At 51.3% G+C, this 18,387-nt stretch overlaps 1 protein-coding gene across 1 annotated transcript; it reads right to left on the minus strand.

The window, feature by feature from the left end:
* Positions 1–158: 158 nt before the first annotated feature.
* SPATA32 (spermatogenesis associated 32) lies at positions 159–18,208 on the minus strand. The gene is made up of 13 exons (XM_061140772.1): positions 17,826–18,208; positions 17,657–17,727; positions 8,137–8,191; positions 7,231–7,285; positions 5,996–6,885; positions 3,122–3,346; positions 2,953–3,005; positions 1,994–2,137; positions 1,575–1,646; positions 1,366–1,486; positions 936–1,114; positions 618–829; positions 159–179 (listed from the first exon to the last, which is right to left on the minus strand). The coding sequence occupies exons 1-13, from the start codon at positions 18,206–18,208 to the stop codon at positions 159–161; spliced, it is 2,481 nt and encodes an 826-aa protein (XP_060996755.1).
* Between the last annotated feature and the right edge of the window lie 179 nt (positions 18,209–18,387).

Consider the following 18,387-nt stretch of genomic DNA (forward strand, 5'->3'; position numbering starts at 1 on the left):
CCCGCCCCCACTACGAGCAGCCTGTTTCGCTCAGCAAACACTTTACTTGTACAATTTCTTCGTAGCAGGTCTCTGCAAATAGGCCGGAGAGGGGGAGAAGGGCTGCTTCTGCATCAGAGTTTGGGGGCACGGAGCCAGTTTCGAAGGGCACATACACCCTAGTAACTGGTCCGCGAACCCTGCGGAAGCGCGGAGGGGGCGTACGGAGGGTCAAGCTTGCGGCTCGGATTAGAGACGCAGGGTTAGCTCCACCTGAGTCCCTGTTTCTGCCGGCTCCGCCCCATTTCCACCAGTCCTGCCTCCTACCTGGGTCCCCCGCCTCTTTTTCTTATGCCCCGCCCTATCCTTAGTCGATCCTTAGTCGTGCTGTAAAGAACAATATTGCATAGGAACCTGCAATGTTAGGTTCGTGAATCAAGGTAAATTGGAAGTGGTCAAACAGGAGATGGCAATCAGAGTGATCTCTTATTGCATCTCCCCGGATCAGGTCCCAATTTCTTGCAGTTCTGCTTCCATTCTGCCCGTCCCTCCTTTCCCCGCCGGTCTGTCCCATTTATCTGTCGGGTCCCGGCTCCGTCTGCCCCGCCCCTATCCTCTCGGTCCCGCCCCACCCTCACATGTCCCGCCCCCTTATCTACATAACCGGGCTCCGCCCTCTGGCTCTGCCTAGGTCGACTTTCACCTTGGCTGAGCCGCCCGCTCTTGGGGCGACTGGGCTGGGACGACTTGGGACGTCGGACGTCGGGGCGCGGAGTTCGCCTCTGCGTGAGGGATTCCGGCTGCGACCGCCCGTTCAGGCTAGGTATCTGGGAGTAGGGGCTGCACGCTCCTGGGGCGAGGAAGCGGGTATGAGGAAGAGGAGGGGGTCCTTCCCGAAAGCCGGTTGTGAGAGAGAGTCCCCAGTCCCGCGGGTCCCCGCCCAGCCCCGGGCGCACCCGCTTTGTGAAGTCCGTGCAGCGAAAGCGCCAGCTCGGCATTGGAGAGGCCGATGAGGCGCGCGGCCTGGCAGAAGAACGCGAGGCCCGCGTGAGAGCGCCCGCTGCGGCCGTGGCTGCGGGACCGACCTTTCCGGCTTGCGTTCAGCCGCAGAGACCGCTGCTTCTTGGAGTAGTAGCTTGAAGGAGAAAAGTGGGTAGCCGTCTCGGACAGCGTCTCCCCACTCCTCTCCATCTCACCCGTGGGGAAACCAAAGTGGGACAGGAATCTGATCGGGGGCAACTTGTCTGATTGGGGGCAACTTGGCACCCGGGAAACGGACCCAGAATTCAGGCTCTCCTCTCGGGGGCAGGGACATCTGGGGACTCCTGAACGGGGCAGTCTGCTCCCCCTATCTTGGGCCTTGAAGCTGGGTCCACTTGTGCCCACCTCATCACCTCCCGTACCGACTTGAAGGGCACATAGCCCAGACTCATCAGCTTGAACAGCATCTCCAAGAAGAGGGTTTGCAAGCCCTGGGGGTCACAGGCCCAGCTGTTCCTCACCTTGCCTAGGGGCAGAGAACATGGGGGAAGGTAAGGAGGAGCCTTCCCCAGGCCAGGCCCTCCCACTCCTGCCCCACCAGCCTTGCCCCTCACCCAAGCACTGAGCCAGGCGGTGGCTGTCAGTGAGGACACCCAGGAAGTCTTTGAAGCTTACGGTTCCATCACCTGGGAAGAGAGAGAGAGAGAGGAGGGGGTGCTGTAGGTGCCTGCCCCGCTGTAGAAGGCTTGCCAGCAGTTCTAGGCATCAGACTGTCTAGTCCTGCCTCTGGCCAAGCATTTTCTGAGGTCGAGTCAGGGAGAAATAGCCCTTGCTGTGTGAGAGCCCCAAGTCAGGATGAGGATTATCACGACAGTAATGTTTAGGGGTGAGGGGCTAGGTGTGGTGATCAGGGCAGGCTTCTGGGAAGAAGGAACTTAAGAAAAGGATCAGACCGGGGATTTTGTGGGCAGTGGAGGCATTCTTCAAGGCTAGAGGTGGGAGAGGTCGTGAGGGTAGGGACAGGGTCACCCACCATCCAAATCCGCCTGCCGCAGAGCCTCACACATCTCCTGAGGGCTCAGCTGGACACCCACATTGCACAGGGCAGTTTTCATACTGCGCATGTCCACGGAGCCTGTTGGGCTGGAGCTGAACAGTTTGAAGACATCCTGGAATGCTGGGGGTGGGAGGGGGCAGGCGGGCAAGGTGAACCCATCCACAGGAACCCTGAGATTCACCCACTCTAGCTCAGATGAGACTGAAGACCTGGGTTCACCTATCCCCCGGGCATTAAAACTTAAGGTAAAAAACAGTGGTTGCTGTGTATTGGCACCTGTTAAGTGTCTGTTCAGTTCTCATGTCCAAAACTCATATTTGGACATGCTCATATAAAAAAACGTTAAAAACTCTACATCCAAGGCCACACCACCCATAGGGGCCATGCTGGGCTTTTGATTTGGGTGGTCTGGCTCTATAGCTCCAATGTCTGGAGGCTTCAGGAACCCTGCTGGCAACCTGGCCTGCAGTAGGCACTGACAACTATTGATGAATAGAATGATTCTGCTTTGAGGGACCCCTGGCAATATCAGAGCATGATCTTTGCAGGGACACGGGCCCCCAAATGTAGAAGTGGTTCCTTCCACCTCTACTCCCACAGCCCTGAACCCCAGCGGGGCAGGGACTTCAGATTCTTTTTTCCCATTGTTTCTTCCAGTTTCCCTTCTTCCTTTCATCCTGTTCATCCATCTACCATCTATCCATCCACCATCCACATAGCTTGCTATTCAACAACCCCTCCCTCCCTTCTTCACTTACATACACACACATGCACACACATGCACAGAGCCATGATCCCTGGGATTGCAGAAATAAGCAAATTAGACTGGCACGCAGAGGTTACAATACAGTCACTGGCTTCTGCTCTGTCCCCAACCTCTTCTACTCTGAGCACCCCCTAGTTTTCCTCCCTTCTCCCAGTCCTGAGGCCCTCACCTGCCAGCTGCCGTGCTGTCAGGGGAAGCAGGTTCTTGTCTGCAAAGCTGCCTCTGGCAGGGGGAAGAGAGTGGAAAGGTCTTTGTACCTACTGCTGAGTGATGCCAGAGTCAGGCAGGCTTTTTCCCAGACCCAGCACCCCAGCCCTGGCCCTGGTCCCTGCCCTCACCTCTGAGACCTGGTCTGAGGGCCTGACTGTACTGTGTGGGTGGCCTCAAGGCCCTTGAGCTGTCTGGTCCTCTGAGAAGCCTGCTCAGCCCCTGTGGCCAAGGCAGCAGCTGGTTCCTTCTGGGTCAGGAGGGTGGCACGTTGCGGCAACCTTCCCTTCCGGGTTCTGCCAGTCTGCTCCTCTCCTGGGTCTTGTGTGAGCAGTCTTTGAGGCTTCTGTGCAGGCCTTGGAGGTGAGGAGAAGACAGGGCTGAGGGGTCCAGCCCATTTGAGTGTTTGGACTCCAAGGCACCTGGGACCAGACCTGTGGATGCACAGCTTCACCTCCCAGTATCGGCCCCCTGCCAGCCTGCTCCCACAGCCCTCTCTCTGGGGGATTCTGGAAGCTCTAGCTTGGAGGAGTGACCTCCGCCCTGGTCACCTGGATGTTGTCTTTGCCGATGGTGATCGCTTGGTCTTCCGTCCTCTGCTGCCTGAAAGGCAGAGTTGCACGCTTGGAGGCTGGGCCTGTCCCCCAGGCCTGCAGTCCCCCAGGCTGGGTTTGGTGTAGATCTGAACAACTGTCAGCAGGGGTGCGCTCCACCCTCAGCAAAGGCCCGCTCCTCTCTGCTGGGGAACCTGCACTTTTAGTCTTTTGAGTTTTTGCTCCCTTAAGGCATCTAAATTTTGTGACTCCATGCCAGAAGCTAACAGGAAGGCTGCGGCGCAGGGGAGAAGCAGGCCCCAGAGGCCCCAGGTCAAGGCATGGGAAGGTGGGGTCCAGCCAAGATGGGACTGTGGCTCACCTTACCCGAGGTCCCCTGGGGGGGAAGGAGCCCTTCTTCTGGGAAGATGTGTCCCAATAGCCAGATGCCAGTGCTGGCCTAGCCCCTCCCCAGACACTCACCTCTGCGTCTCTTCTTCATCCCTCCTTCCAGCCACCTGCCCCCTTCTCTGGCCCTGGCCCATTCCTGAGTGCTCATGCGTGTTTCCTTAGTTGCTTCAGTCATATCTGACTCTTTGCGACCCCATGGACTGTAGCCTGCCAGGCTCCTCTGTCCACGGAGATTCTCCAGGCAAGAATACTGGAGTGGGTTGCCATGCCCTCCTCCAGGGGATTTTCCTGACCCAGAGATTGAATCCATGTCTCTGGCACTGGGAGGCGGGTTCTTTACCACCAGTGCCACCTGGGAAACCCACCCCTTCCTAATCCCATTCTCCCTGACCCTGGGCGTCTCCCTCCTCAGCCCCTTCTCAAGGCAGGGCAGGGTTCTAAGGATCTGCAAGGTAGGGCTTTCACTTGAAGGGGAGCCTTGGTCCGGAGGAGGTGTCGAGTCTCATTAGGCCCCAAGTCTCGGTGCTATCTCCCCTTCTCTTTCTCTCTGACTTCCCTCTTCCTACCCACGTCCATCCCCACACTCCAAGTTCTCTTCCCTCTTGTTGCCATCTCCTCTTCCAGAAGCTTCCCCACATTGTCCCTCCTCCCCCACCATGGAGAGGCTCATGCATCCGGGTGCATGCATCTGGGTCATGGGCACTGTGTATGTGTGTGCCTGGCACATGTGGAACATGCTTCTTTGGCCTGCTTGTGGCTGTGTCACATGCATGTCTGTGTCACGTGCTGGTCAGCAGCTGGGGTGTGTGTGTGTGTGTGTGAACTGCCTGCAGAAGTGCATCGTGACCCATGGACTCTCCCCTACACTGGAGGTACCTCTGAATAGAGGCAGTGGCCCCTGGAGGACCAGTCCCTTGGCTTCATTCTTCCCTTCCTTCAAGCCCTGAACACCATCCCTTCCCCATGTCAGGTCTTCACCATGAGAGAAGTGGGAAGAACTCCTTCCAGAAGCTTTCTTGCCTGCCCAGTCCCACCTCCAGGAGGCTCTCACCTCAGATGATCCCCAAATGTCCCTTTTTACATCTAAGAAGGCTCCGACAGGGCACAAGTGGGGCCTCCCCAAGGCAAGTCACTACTCTCTGATGCTGGCCTAGAGGTCTGGCGCAGTGGGGGGCGGGGGGGAGTAAGCAGGGACCACACAGGGCTGATGGAGCCCGCGGGGGTGCTGGGGATGCTGGGGTGGCTAAAAGTGTGGGTGGCTTCTCTAAGCATTGGAGACCAGGATGCTGAAGTCAGAGGAGCTCACTGGTCCAGGAGCGTTTGCAAAAAAAGTCTGAGCCGGGGAGCCAGCACTGGAAGCTTTACTGGTTTTGTCTAGTCATTTCTCTGGGGAGGAGGGGGACGACAGCTTAAAATGGATTTTCAGGAATAATGGATTCCCTTTCATGGTTCCCGGCACCGAGCTGCAACGCAAAAGAGAGAGTGTCACTTGGGCCCTGGTGGGAAGGACAAAGGAGGGGTGAGCCCAGAGGCCTTTTTGAGGAGGGTGCAGGGGCTCAGACGGCCTCTTCCTGCTGTGTGATGTGGATGGGCAGCGGCCCTTCTGTCACATTCATTCATCACCAGGAAGCGTGGGGTGCTGGTGAACCCAGGATCCTCAGTCCTGCCTCGTTGGTCCTATCCAGGGCCCAGGGCTGAGACCTAGGGGTTCTCAGTAGGAAAGACACTAGCCTGAATGTTTCCAGTGAGGGTAAGGCCATCTACACTTGTGGCGAGAAACCTCCTAATGCTAGAATGGCATTCTAGTTCCGGCTTCAAACCCAAGCCCCTGCCCCCACCCTGGAGCGCTTACCCTCCATGGTGCCCAGGCCTCTGTCAGCCCCGGCTTTGGCACTGCACCTCAGCCCACCGGAACTTTGTCTCCAGCAGCCTTTATGAGGTCACTGAGCTGGAGACATCACTCAGCCAGCCCCTCATTCCATTGTCCCCCGCCCCCACTTGGCTGTGTGGAGTGGGCCCAACTGCACATCCCGGGGGGAGCCGTGGGGCAGCCTCACTTACTCTTTTGCAGCTCCTTTTGGCTGAGGGGACATGGGCGGGGACTGGAGAAACTTCAGCTCCCCTTCAATGGTGGCCCTCTTGAACCCTGGCTTGCCGAGGTCAAGGTAAGGGTGAGGGACGTCCTTATCGTCTTGCTTTGGGGCATCCTGAGGTTCCCTGACTTCTCTTGGTTCCTCTGGTGGCTTCTCGTCCTTTGTGAGATTTTCCTGCTCTGGCTCGTCCGTGGTGGGCTGGGCAGCGTGATTCACGGCCGGCTCTGTGGGAGGTGGCATGGTCTTCTGGGGTGTGGTCTTGATCATGTGCTGCAAGCTGGGCAAGTCCATCCTGCTGGAGGAGGCCATGGCCAGGGTTGATGCAAAATTGATCAGCTCTTCCAGGCCCATGGAGGGCACGCAGAAGGACGGCTCGGGGCTTGGAGTCTTCTGGGAGGCTTTGTCTCGAGGACCTTGCTGGGCACTGGGGTCCTGGCTCTGCTTCTTGGAGCTCTCAGGGTCCTTGGGGACCGTCTGTTGGGCTGGGCCTCTGGTGGTCTCTTTTGTGCTCTTCTGGACGGGCTGCGTGCTGATCACTGGTTGCAGGCTGTGTTCTGACACCTGGATGAGCCTGTCTACCCAGAAGAGGTGCCTGGAGGTCTGCACGTGGATGGAGCGGTAGTCCTCGTCCACGGAACTCACATAGCTGGAGTTGGACCTCATGCTCAGCTGTCTGATGCCTGGCTTTGTTAGCCCGTCTCCGTAGGGTTGGGGGGGCTCTTCCCTGTACTCCTGGGCCTTGGGGTCTTCCTGTTTGGCCTTGGGCTCTGCCTGTGGGAAGGGCTTGGGCTTCTGTTCTGGCTCCACTTGAGGGACCTCTTCTTCTGGAACCTCTGGCCCTAGCAATTCGTCCTCCAGCTGAAAGGTTTCAACAGGAAGCTGAGGCTGCGCCAGGCTCCCCCACCCCACAGCCGCCGCGGTTCTCCCCATCCCCCATTCTCTGCCTGGCCCCACCCCCGCACTGTCCTGCTCACTTCCTGCCTGACACTTGCCTCCTCCAAGTGACCTGCTTGGGGCAGGGAGGCAGTGGGGGCAGCTGGTGAGGGTGGGTGTGCATGTGTGTGCCAACCCTGGCCTGGTGCTAGGGTCGGTTCCATAATTGTCCAGAGTGGGGGCTTATCAGGCTTTAGACAAGATGGGCCTCAAGGACCCCTGCCCCTGGCCTCCCACCTCCCCCTACGAGATGATACAGTCCGCTGTTACCTCCATGTCATCTTCCTCTTGTATTGGCTGGAACTGGTTTTGGTTTATGGCACCCCTAAGACAGAAGGAGACACAGAGTGGGAGACAAGGCTCCATGTGGTGGGTGGGGTAGCTTCAGGGGAGGGTCTCTGGTGCCCTTAAAGCCTTCTGCCTTGTGCAAAGATGGGCAAGATGCCCCTAGCTCACTCCCCTGGTGGTGCCCACTCCCGCCGAGAATCCCATGGCAGACTCATATTCTCAAACTTCAGTGAGTTCAGAAAGTGCCTAGAGAGCTTTCCGAGTTGCCCCGCTCCCCCTACAGTCTCTGCAGAGGAGACTGTCTCCTTGGGGGAGGTCCCTCGCTCCAACAGTCCCCTTCCTAAAAAGCTTGTATCTTTTATTTCAGTTGGAAGTGAGGCCCAGGAATCTGCATCTTAATCTAGCATTCCAGTGGGCCAGTGTCTTGCAAGCAGCTCCTCACAGAGGGAGAAGCCCAGAGGGACAGCCTCTCCAGAACCTGCCTGCTCTCAGCTCAGCAAATCTGAAATGCAAGGGTGTGTGTGGAGGGTACCCTTGGTTCTTATTGCTAGTTGGCTGCCATCTCGACCGCTGCCCTCAGTCACTGTAACCTTTCTCCTACTTTAGGCACCTGCCCACCCTCCCCTTGGGTAGTTCTGATCTCAGAGAAAGGCAACGCTAAGGGGTCAGGCTCCATCCATCCACCCTTCAGTCCTCCTCCAACGTGAGGGATTGGGGGCGGAAGCAGAGTGGGGGATGGCCTCCATCCTCACCCCTGCTGCCTTTTGGCCTGGTTACTGGCCTTGGGGAGATTTTGGAAGTAAGCAAGATAGAGGGAGATCCTGGGTGAGGGTGGGTGATCTCGGGAGTTGGGGAGAAGTCCTACGGTGATGGGGGACTGGTTCTCACTGTGAATCCACAATGTCCACCGAATCTTTGCCACAGCAGGGAAATCCATTGGCACCTGGCAGGGAGAAGGACGTGAGGGCAGGGGACCTGCAAGTGCGGACAGTCCCTGAGCGAGTCTGGAGCTCAGGCTGGTGGCATTGCTGCAGCCACCCCCCCTCCTTCCCTGTCCCTTACCTAAGCCCATGTGCCATCCCCTTGCCCATTCTGCCCCTTGCCAGCATCACCAGCACCCCATCCTCCACGTCTGCTCCCTTCCGCCTTTCGTGATCCATCACTGTCCTCCATTAGGGCAAATACGAATAGTGGTCACTTCCATTCGTTGAGTGCTAGAAACTAGCCCAGGGATTGTGTTGAGCGCTTTATAGCCTTTAGTTCTTTGACTGAGAAGAGGTTCATTTGCCCAAGGTCCCTCAGCTGATCACTCAGGAAGTCAGGACTTAGATGCAGGCTTCACTTAAGGAGCTCTTCACTGCCCTGCCCTGAATGTCATCCTACCCCAGAGCCGGTAACTGTGTGGGGTTCTCTGTCGCACCCCAGGTGAACTTTCTTCATCTTTTCCATTCCCACCCCTGCTCCCCTTCCTCCACTCTATCTGGTGAGGCTTCAGATCTGCCACTCACTCGCATCCTAGCCACTCCTATCCTGTTCTCTCTTCCCCCGGCTTCTCATGCCATTTCACAACCTGGGATCATCTATTTCCAGCTCCGGGCCAGAATTCTCACCCCAGGTGCTTGGTTGGAGGTGACGCGTGCTTGCTAAGTTGCTTCAGTTGTGTCTGACTCTGTGACCCATGGACTGTAGCCTACCAGGCTCCTCTATCCATGGGATTCTCCAGGCAAGAATACTGGAGTGGGCTGCCATGCCCTCCTCCAGGGGATCTTACCAACTAAAAGATCGAACCTGTATCCCTTAGGCCTCCTGCAGTGTCAGGCATATTCTTTACCACTAGTGCCACGTGGGAAGCCCAGCTGGTTATTTTGGAACATGAAACATCATTTGCAGAGGAGATTGGCTCCTTGGGGTACGTACCCACTCCCAGTCCCCTTTCCTAGAAGCTTGTATCTTTTATTGCAGAAGCTTCTTTTTTATCCTTTGGTGATAGGGGCCACCAGGCTGTCCCATTCTCTGAGCCCCAGGGTGGTGGATAGGGGTTGATGGTGGGGCCATTATGGCAATGAGCAAGCCGGGATCCCTATGAGCCTGCAGTGTGACAGGAAGTGACAGCCTTGGCTCTGGCTGAGAATTGCTCCCAGGATTAGATTAGAAGGATTAAAATGTGCTGTGGCCTCTTCCTAGAGGTGGAGAGGCTGGGGAGGATCCTTGCATGGCTGATGTTGGGTCCTGGGCTTTGGGTTGCTCCATGTACTTCGCAGCTGATGCTGGTGGTAAAGAGCCCACCTGCCAAAAAAAAAAAAAAAAAAAGAGCCCACCTGCCAATGTAGGAGATATGAGAGACATGGGTTCAATCTCTGGATCAGGAAGTTCCCCTGGAGGAGGCAATGGCAACCCACTCCAGTATTCTTGCCTGGAGAATCCTATGGATGGAGGAGCCTGGTAGGCTACTGTCCATAAGGTCGCAAAGAATCGGATAGGATTGAAGTGACTTAGCAAGCCTGTACCCACAGGTTCAGCCTGGGCCTGGGATCCTGGATCAGCTGGGTGACTGGGCTAAGAGTGCACCAGGGACAGATTCCCTGTGGCCGGCTCAGTGGTCTCTTCAGAACTATCACTTCTTTGACCACCATGCTTTCTTTGACCATCCCTCAACTTCCTCCCCATCTCTCTTCTGCTCCATTTCTACCTGCCCCAACTGCTGCTATGCCCCAGGCTTCTGACCTCACAGCCTTCTTTTTCTTTGTTGTTGTTGTTCAGTTGCTCAGTTGTGTCCAACTCTTTGTGACCCTGTGGACTACAGCACACCAGGCTTTCCTGTCCTTCACCATCTCCCAGAGCTTGCTCAAACTCATGTCCATTGAGTAGGTGATGCCATCCAACCATCTTGTCCTCTGTCATCCCCTTCTCCTCCTGCCTTCAATCTTTCCCAGCATCAGTGTCTTTTCCCATGAGTCTCCTCTTCACGTTAGGTGGCCAAAATTTTGGAGCTTCAGCTTCAGCATCAGTCCTTCCAATGAATATTCAGTATTGAGTTCTTTAGGATTGACTGGTTTTATTTCCTTGCTGTCCAAGGGACTCTCAAGAGCCTTCTCCAACACCACAGGTCAAAAGCATCAATTCTTTGGCACTCAGCCTTCTTTATGGTCCAACTCTTACATCCATACATGACTACTGGAAAAAACATAGCTTTGACTAGATGAACCTTTGCTGGCAAAGTAATATCTCTGCTTTTTAATATTCTGTCTAGCTTTCTCATAGCTTTTCTTCCAAGCAACAAGCGTCTTAATTTCATGGCTGAAATCACCATCTGCAGTGATTTGAGCCCAAGAAGATAAAATCTATCACTGTTTCCATTGTTTCCCCATCTATTTGCCATAAAGTGATGGGACTGGATGTCATGATCTTAGTTTCTTTTGCTTGTTTTACAAAATTTCTCTGGGAAGTTTAATCAACACCTAAAGCCTTAACTCTTCCATAAAAAGCAACTGGATATGGATAGAAGGAAAAAATATTATGGTATGAACCTCACTGCAGTACTGGGGTTTAGAAGCACAAATCTGAGTTTGACTCAACTTGGGGCCTCTATATTCAACCTGGGAATGTTCTATTAGGGATTCAAGTGACATTTGGCAGTGTATGAAATAATTTCAACTTCCAACTGTGGATTGCTTTACATAGAAAGGCGTTGACTTTGTATCCTGCAACCATCCTAAAATCTTATTGGTTCTAGTAGCTTTTTTAAGATTCCATAGGGTTTTCTACATAAACAATAATATTTGTGACTGAACATAGTCTTACTTCTTCCTTTTCAACCTGGATGTCTCCAAGTTCCTTTTCTTGCATTATTGCACTGAGAATAATCTCTGGAACAATGTGGAGCAGAATTGAGAGTAGATATTCCTGCCCCCAATCCCTCCCAGCATCAGGGTCTTTTCCAAAGAGTTAACTCATTGGAAGAGACCCTGATGCTGGGGGGCATTGGGGGCAGGAGGAGAAGGGGACGACAGAGGATGAGATGGCTGGATGGCATCACCGACTTGATGGGTATGAGTCTGAGTAAACTCCGAGAGTTGGTGATGGACAGGGAGGCCTGGCGTGCTGCGATTCATGGGGTCGCAAAAAGTCAGACACAACTGAGTGACTGAACTGAACTGAACTGATTCTTGCTTTGCTACTGAGCTTAGGGGAAAAGTATCCAGTATTTCATTATGAAATATAATGTTATAGTTTTTCTCATAGATGCTATTTATCAGGTTGAAGAAGTTTGCTTCTATTCCTACTTCATTTTTAAATAGGAAGGGATATTGAGTTTTATCTGATGCTTTTTCTGAATTTATTATCATATGTTTTACTTTTATATTCTGTTAATATATTATATAAGTTACGTATGTATGGCTGTATGTGCTTAGTTGCTCAGTCGTGTCTGACTCTTTGTGATCCCATGGACTGAAGTCCACTGGGCTCCTCTGTCCATGAGATTCTCTGGGCAAGAATACTGGAGTGGGTTGCCATGCGTGCCTTCAGGGGATCTTCCCAACCCAGGGACGGAACCCAGGTCTCCTGCATTGTAGGCGGATTATTTACTGCCTGAGCCACCAGGGAAGCCAAGGAAGTTATGTATAGCATGTGCTACATATATTACATATTATTCTGCTAATAATTCTATTATAATTTGTTTATGGTGAAATCTTGTATTCCTGGGATAAATTTCACTTGATCACAATGTACTACCTTTTTATACATTGTCAACTTTTATTTTCTAACTTTTAAGGTGAATTTTCATATAGATGTTCATGAATTGTATTGGTATGCAATTTTCTTTTCTTATAATGTCTTTCTTTTTATAATGTCTATGATGTAAGGTTTTGACATTAGAGTAATGCTGGTCCCATAGAATGAGTTGAGACATGTCCCCTCTTCAGTTTTGTGAGTTAGTATAAAATTTTTATTATTTCTTCATTACATTTGGTAGAATTCACAAATGAAGCCTGTGGACCTGGACCTGGACCTGGAGTTTCCTTGTGAGAAGATTTTTAATTACAAATTCAACTTAAAAAATAGATACAGGGTCATTTAGCCTACCTATTTCTTTCTTTTTTATTGTGATAAAACACACATATCATAAATTGCCCTTTTAAAATCATTTTTAAGTATGCAGTTCAGTGGCATCAAGTATATTGTCATGCAGCCATCACCACTATCCATTCCCAGAATATCTATTTCTTCTTGAGTGATGTTTTAGAGTTTGTATTTTTTTAAAGGAATTTATCCATTTCATCTAAGTGGTCAAATTTATTGGCATAAATTGTTCCTAATATTCCCTAATTATTCTTTTCATTTCTGCAGAGTCTGTAGTGGTATTACCTCTTTCATTCCTCATGCTGGAAATTTTTGTCTGTTTTTTTTTTTTTTTCCCTTGTCCAGTTTGGCTGTAGATGTATCAGTTGTGTGGGTCTTTTCAAACCTGCCAGAGATATGTCTGATTCCTGAGTGGTCACATTAAAGTAATATCTGTAAAGCAATAGGCTCCTGTAGTCATAGGCTCCCAATCAGCTTTTTATGATTTCACTCTTATACATGGACAACCAAGCATCACTAGGCATTTGAGAAAACTGCTAACATAGGAGAGCTAGACCAAGAGAAAAGACTACTCCAGAACACCAGAAGAAAAGCAAGGAAACTGAAAAATTCTAATCATCTTCAGAGATTCAGAGTTTAAGATATTCAGCAACATATACATTGCATCCAAAGAACAAGAATAGGATACTATTTTAAAAAGAACCATGAAAAGAAAGAGCTTTTTAGCAAACAGAATTAAAAAATAAAATACAGAGAATATTCCTAGAAGGTAGAACTAAAATATCAAGACAATGTGAGAGAAAAGGATCAAAAGGAGATCCAATTCTGGGTTATAAAAGGAGATTCAGAAAGAATGGAGACCATGGAGAAGAAAAGCAAAATCAGTATTTCCCTGAGCTGAAGGATGTCATTAGCTTAAAAATGTTTGCTGAATACCCAGCACTATAGATGCCAAAAGATCTTTGTTCTAAAAGTTCATTGCATCAGGAACAAAGGATTCCTAAATGCTTCTAAGTGAAAAAGAAGTCAACAACAAGGGAAGGAGAATCATACTGTTGGTGGAGTTAGCAATACGGTTGTCTTTAACATTCTGAGGGAAATGGTTTTTAACCTAGAACTTTATATCCCACAAAACTATCATTTCAGACATGGAAAAGTAAGAAAGTTTATTCCTTTGTTTTTGGAAGTTATTTGAGGATGTGCTAACGCAAAATAAAGGTGTAAAACAAGAGTCAGGGATGAAAGAGCATATTCAACCCAGCAGAGCAGCTGAATGAGGCTGGGGATGTGGTACTGGGGATTCTTTTCAGTCACTGAATAAGCTCTTCAGTACTATTTAACCACATGCATGTATTTCTTGGATAAAGTTTAAAAAAATGTTGAGCCCCAGGGGTACTTCCCTGGTGGTCCAGTGGCTAAGACCCTGCCATCCCAATGCTGGGGGCCGAGGGTTTGATCCCTGGTCAGGGAACTAGAGCCCACATTGCCACAACTCAGAGTTGGCATCCTGCAACTTAAGATTCCACACGCCACGACGAAGACTGAAGGTCTTGTGTGCTGCAACTAAGACCTGGTGAAGCCAAATAAATATATTTTAAAAAGGTTGAGGCCAGCTATTGTCCAGGGATTGTGCTAAGGGCAGAGGACACAGTGATGAACATACACAATCTCTGCCCCTTGGAGCTTTCAAGCCTGTGGCTGTAACCACAGGAGACCCTCCAATCTCTATTTCATACTCCCACTTGACCCTCCAATTTCTATTTCTTACCCCCACCTCTCCTGAGTTCTAGACTTAAACTGCAGTCACTGATTACACATTTTTCCCTCAGGGGGCCTCAACTTCACTGTTTAAAACCCTATGGATTCCTTGTCAAAGCCTGAGATGAGTAGTTTGAATGGAATTCCCGTTTCCTATTGTCATGACTAGGTGTTCTAGGGGCTCACCTCTTCCTAAAGACCTCCCAGACTCTACCTCAAGGTGCTAAGCTGAGGGGTCTTCCTTCAGTTGCTCCCTTCCCCTCTACCCCCAGGCCCCCCGACAGCAGACCTCTATCTAAGTGCACAGCTTCTTGCTGACCCTCAGTTAGAGGTGGGTCGGGTGTGTGGTTTACTTACTTTGAATCTCTGATCCTCTACACAGAGTCAGGCACAAGGTGGATTCTCAGCAAAAGTCTGTGCAAAGAATGGTTTCCTGGGACTTCGCTGGTGGTCCAGTGGTTAAGAATCCACCTGTCAGTGCAGGGGATACAAGTTCGATCCCTGGTCTGGGAAGATCCCATCTGCCATGGAGCAACTAAGCCCATGCGCCACAATGACGCCCATGCTCTACAGACCATGCTCTGCAACAAGAGAAGCCACTGCAATGGGAAGCCTGTGCTTGGCACAACTAGAGAAAGTCTCTGCATAGCAATGAAGACTCGGTGCAGCCAAAAATAAATAAATAAATAAAATTATTTAAAAAAAGAATTGTTTCCTTATTCTTCTCACCCCGCTAAACCCTTCAGATTATCTCCCATTATTGGCCTCAAGTTCATACCTTGGTGTCCAGACTCTAGGATGGCTAACACAGTTCTGCATGTTTGACCCATCTTCCTTTCCAATCTCTCATCTTTTGATAAACTCCTCTCCCTGGTTCATCGTTTATCCTATCACCCCAGTTAGAGACCTGGGTCACTTGCAACCTCCTCACTTCCCCAGCTCCTGAAATTCCCACCACTGTTAATGACCTGTGCACATCCTTTCTCCATCCCCACTGCTTCTCTCCTCTTCTGACACCAAAGTCAACACAAACCCAGGACTCATGAGCCCCTCAACACTTGGTGCTGAGTGCTTTGCATGCATTCAACCCTCAGGGCCACACTCTGCACAGGTGGCCACGACTCTCCTCTCATAGATGAGGAAGTTTGTGCAAGTCACACAGCTCTTATGAATAGCACCACGACCTGAACACAAGTCAGATCGGCTCCAAACCCCGTGGTGCTACCCACTGTGCTGGCTGAAATTTCTCTAGGCCTCTAGCTGATATAATTCAATATGGCCCACTGATCCACATTCCCCCCGACCCCGGCCCCAACCTGGGCATCTCAATGACTGCAGAACAAGCCTGCTGCATCACACCTGCTCACATCCAGACTCTAGGGTGGCCTCAAAGATCCTGCATAGTCTGACCTCTGCCTTCTTTTTTCATCTCCTGGTATCCAGTTCCCTGCCTTGCCCCAAGCTCAAGAGGCCCTGGAGCACGGTGGGAACTTTTGTGCATCAATGCCTTTGCACATGCTGTTTCTGATACTCAGAAAGTCTCTCTCCTGACAAAAACCCTACTCATGCCTGACAGCTCAACTCAAATCTCCACTGTCATTATCTCTGTGACATACCTGGTTGTCTAACCCACATTTTAATTTTTAGTTAACTCATTAAACTCAGGGCCTAGCACAGAGTAAGAGTAAGTGCTGACAAATAATAAATGCTAGTGAGAGTGTGAAGGAAAAAAACCCCTCCTACGCTGTTTGTGGGAATGTAAATTGGTGCAGTCACCATTGAGAACATTATGGAGATTCCTTAAAAAACTAAACATAGAGTTACCACAAGATCTTACAATTCCACTGGAGAACATCTGGAGAAAACTCTATTTTGAAATGACACCTGCACCCCAATGTTCATTACAGCAATCACAATAGTCAAGACATGGATGCAACCTAAATGTTCATCAACAGATGAATGGGTAAAGATGATGTGGTATACACACACACATACACACACTGGAATATTATTTAGTCACAAAAAAGAATGAAATAATACCATTCACAGTAACATGGATGAAGTGAGTGAGTGAAAGTCTCTCAGTCGTGTCCGACTCTTCACGACCCCATGGACTATACAGTCCACGGAATTCTCCAGGCCAGAATACTGGAGTGGGTAGCCGTTCCCTTCTCCAGGGAACATGGATGGACCTAGAGATTATTATACTACTGAAGAAGCCAGACAGAGAAAGACAAAGATGATATGACTTATATGTGGAAACTAAAAAACAAACAAACAAATGAACTTATTTACAAAACAGAGACTCACAGACACAGAAAACAAACTTGTGGTTACTTCCCTGATGGCTCAGGTGGTAAAAAAACCTGCCTGCAATGCAAGAAACCTGAGTTTGATTCCTGGGTTGGGAAGATGCCCTGGAGAAGGAAATGGCAGCCCATTCCAGTATTCTGGCTTGGAGAATCCCAAGGACAGAGAAACATGGTAGGCTACAGTCCACGGGGTTGCAAAGAACTGGAAAGGACTGAGCAACTAAGACTTTCACTTTCAAGAGGAAAGCAGTGGGGGTGGGTGGGTAGGAATCACATGCACACTACTATATATTAACATAGATGACCCACCAGCTGTAGAGCACAGGGAACTATATTCAATATTTTGTAATAACCTATAAGAGAAAAGGATCTGAAATATATATATATATATATACACATACATATATATATGTTAATTTCAGGTGTACAACACAATGAATCATTGTGTTGTACATCTGAAATTAACACATTGTAAATCAACAATACTTCAATTAAAAATACAATAAAATACAGTTGTCTAAGATTAAAAAAAAGAAAAAAGAGAAGGGGATGCAATAAACATTGCAGGAGTGATTTAAGCTGTCTGCATCAATGTGTTTGTTGAGGGGAAAGCTGTTCTCTGGTTGTTGATTTTTGGTACGTTTTGAAGGCTGGCCCATTTCGTCCTGGCAGAGAAAGTCCTGAGAAGAAAGTCTCCAATCCGGGGGTGGGGGAGATCTGGGCCCCCTTGTTAGAAACCTGGGAGATCCAGGGCCCTGGGGGGAAACCATCTTTGTTCAAGGGTACAGAGAGAAGTGCAGAGCACAACGGAGGGGCTCAGTAAATATCTGTTCAAGCAGACTGCCTTTCTCTGCAAAAGCCTCAAGCACCAACCACGGAAACACTTGATTTGATTTGGAGCGGGGGTGTTTCCTCTGCAGTTTGGGGTAATTCATATACCGCTTCCTGGGCACAGGGCCTCTACCCAGAACGCCTTTACCCCTCGGTGTGCACGTGTATCTGTACACACACACATACACACACACACAGTCGTGCGCCGCGCAGGGCCAACGCTGAGCGTGGCGGCCAGGGAAGCACCGCCCCTCATCCGCGGGATCGCGAGGGGTCTGGCTGGGGTCTACCTTCCTCTCCGGCGCCCGCCCGCCGCGGCCGATCCCCGCCCCCCGAGCCCCACCCTCACTTTCACTTTTCCCGCCTGGCCCAGCCCCTGCCCCGCCGAGCGCCCGCCCGCTCCCACCTGTCACCCCCATGCTGACCGAGACTCCGCGGCGGGGGGCGGGCTGGTGGGTGCTTCCCCTCCGCCTCCAGTGCGCTCTTTGGTGGCAGGCTGTGGGGGGCGGTAGAGATGCGGGGGGTCGGGTGGGGTGGGGGTGGGGGGGGGGACGCCGGTGCCTGTGATGTCGCCGCCTCTGTGACGTCCCTAACGCGAGCCCTGCGGCGTGTGGGTGGGCTTGGCAGTTGGTGGGGGAGTCTTCCAGAGAAGGGGGCTCCTCCTCGCCCCGCAGCGGAGCTCCTCCTTGGGAGACATCCAGGAGGTGCTGCTCCCTGCTGCTGGAGCGGACGGACCAGACGGGATGGCAACTGGTAAGCCTGAGGTCTGCAGGCCTGAGCTTTGGATCTGTCCTGGGCACACTGGCACAAGGCCGCTGCGTGCCAGGATTCTGCGTGCCCAGGATCCTCCAGGAACCTGCTGAGCTTGCCACCTTTGCCCCAGCGTGTGCACACGTATCTATCCACACGAACTTGGACATAGACTCCTGTTGTAGAGCCAGATTAGCCGAGGCACCCTGCGTGCCAGTGACATCCATCCTCAGGTTCTGTCCTAACGCCAGGGAATCTACTTTGGGAAAGTCATCTCTGAGCACGTGCAGACACCCAGGTGGCTGGGAAGGCTGGCAGTTCAGGCCCACTCCCAGTCCAGTCCCCTCAGGGACGGAGGAGTGGGTGGGACAGTCTTGGTTCTGGGCATGCAGTCCGCCTCCACTAC

Source organism: Dama dama, chromosome 5, assembly GCF_033118175.1.
Source record: "Dama dama isolate Ldn47 chromosome 5, ASM3311817v1, whole genome shotgun sequence".
In the NCBI taxonomy this organism is placed as follows: Eukaryota; Metazoa; Chordata; class Mammalia; order Artiodactyla; family Cervidae; genus Dama; species Dama dama.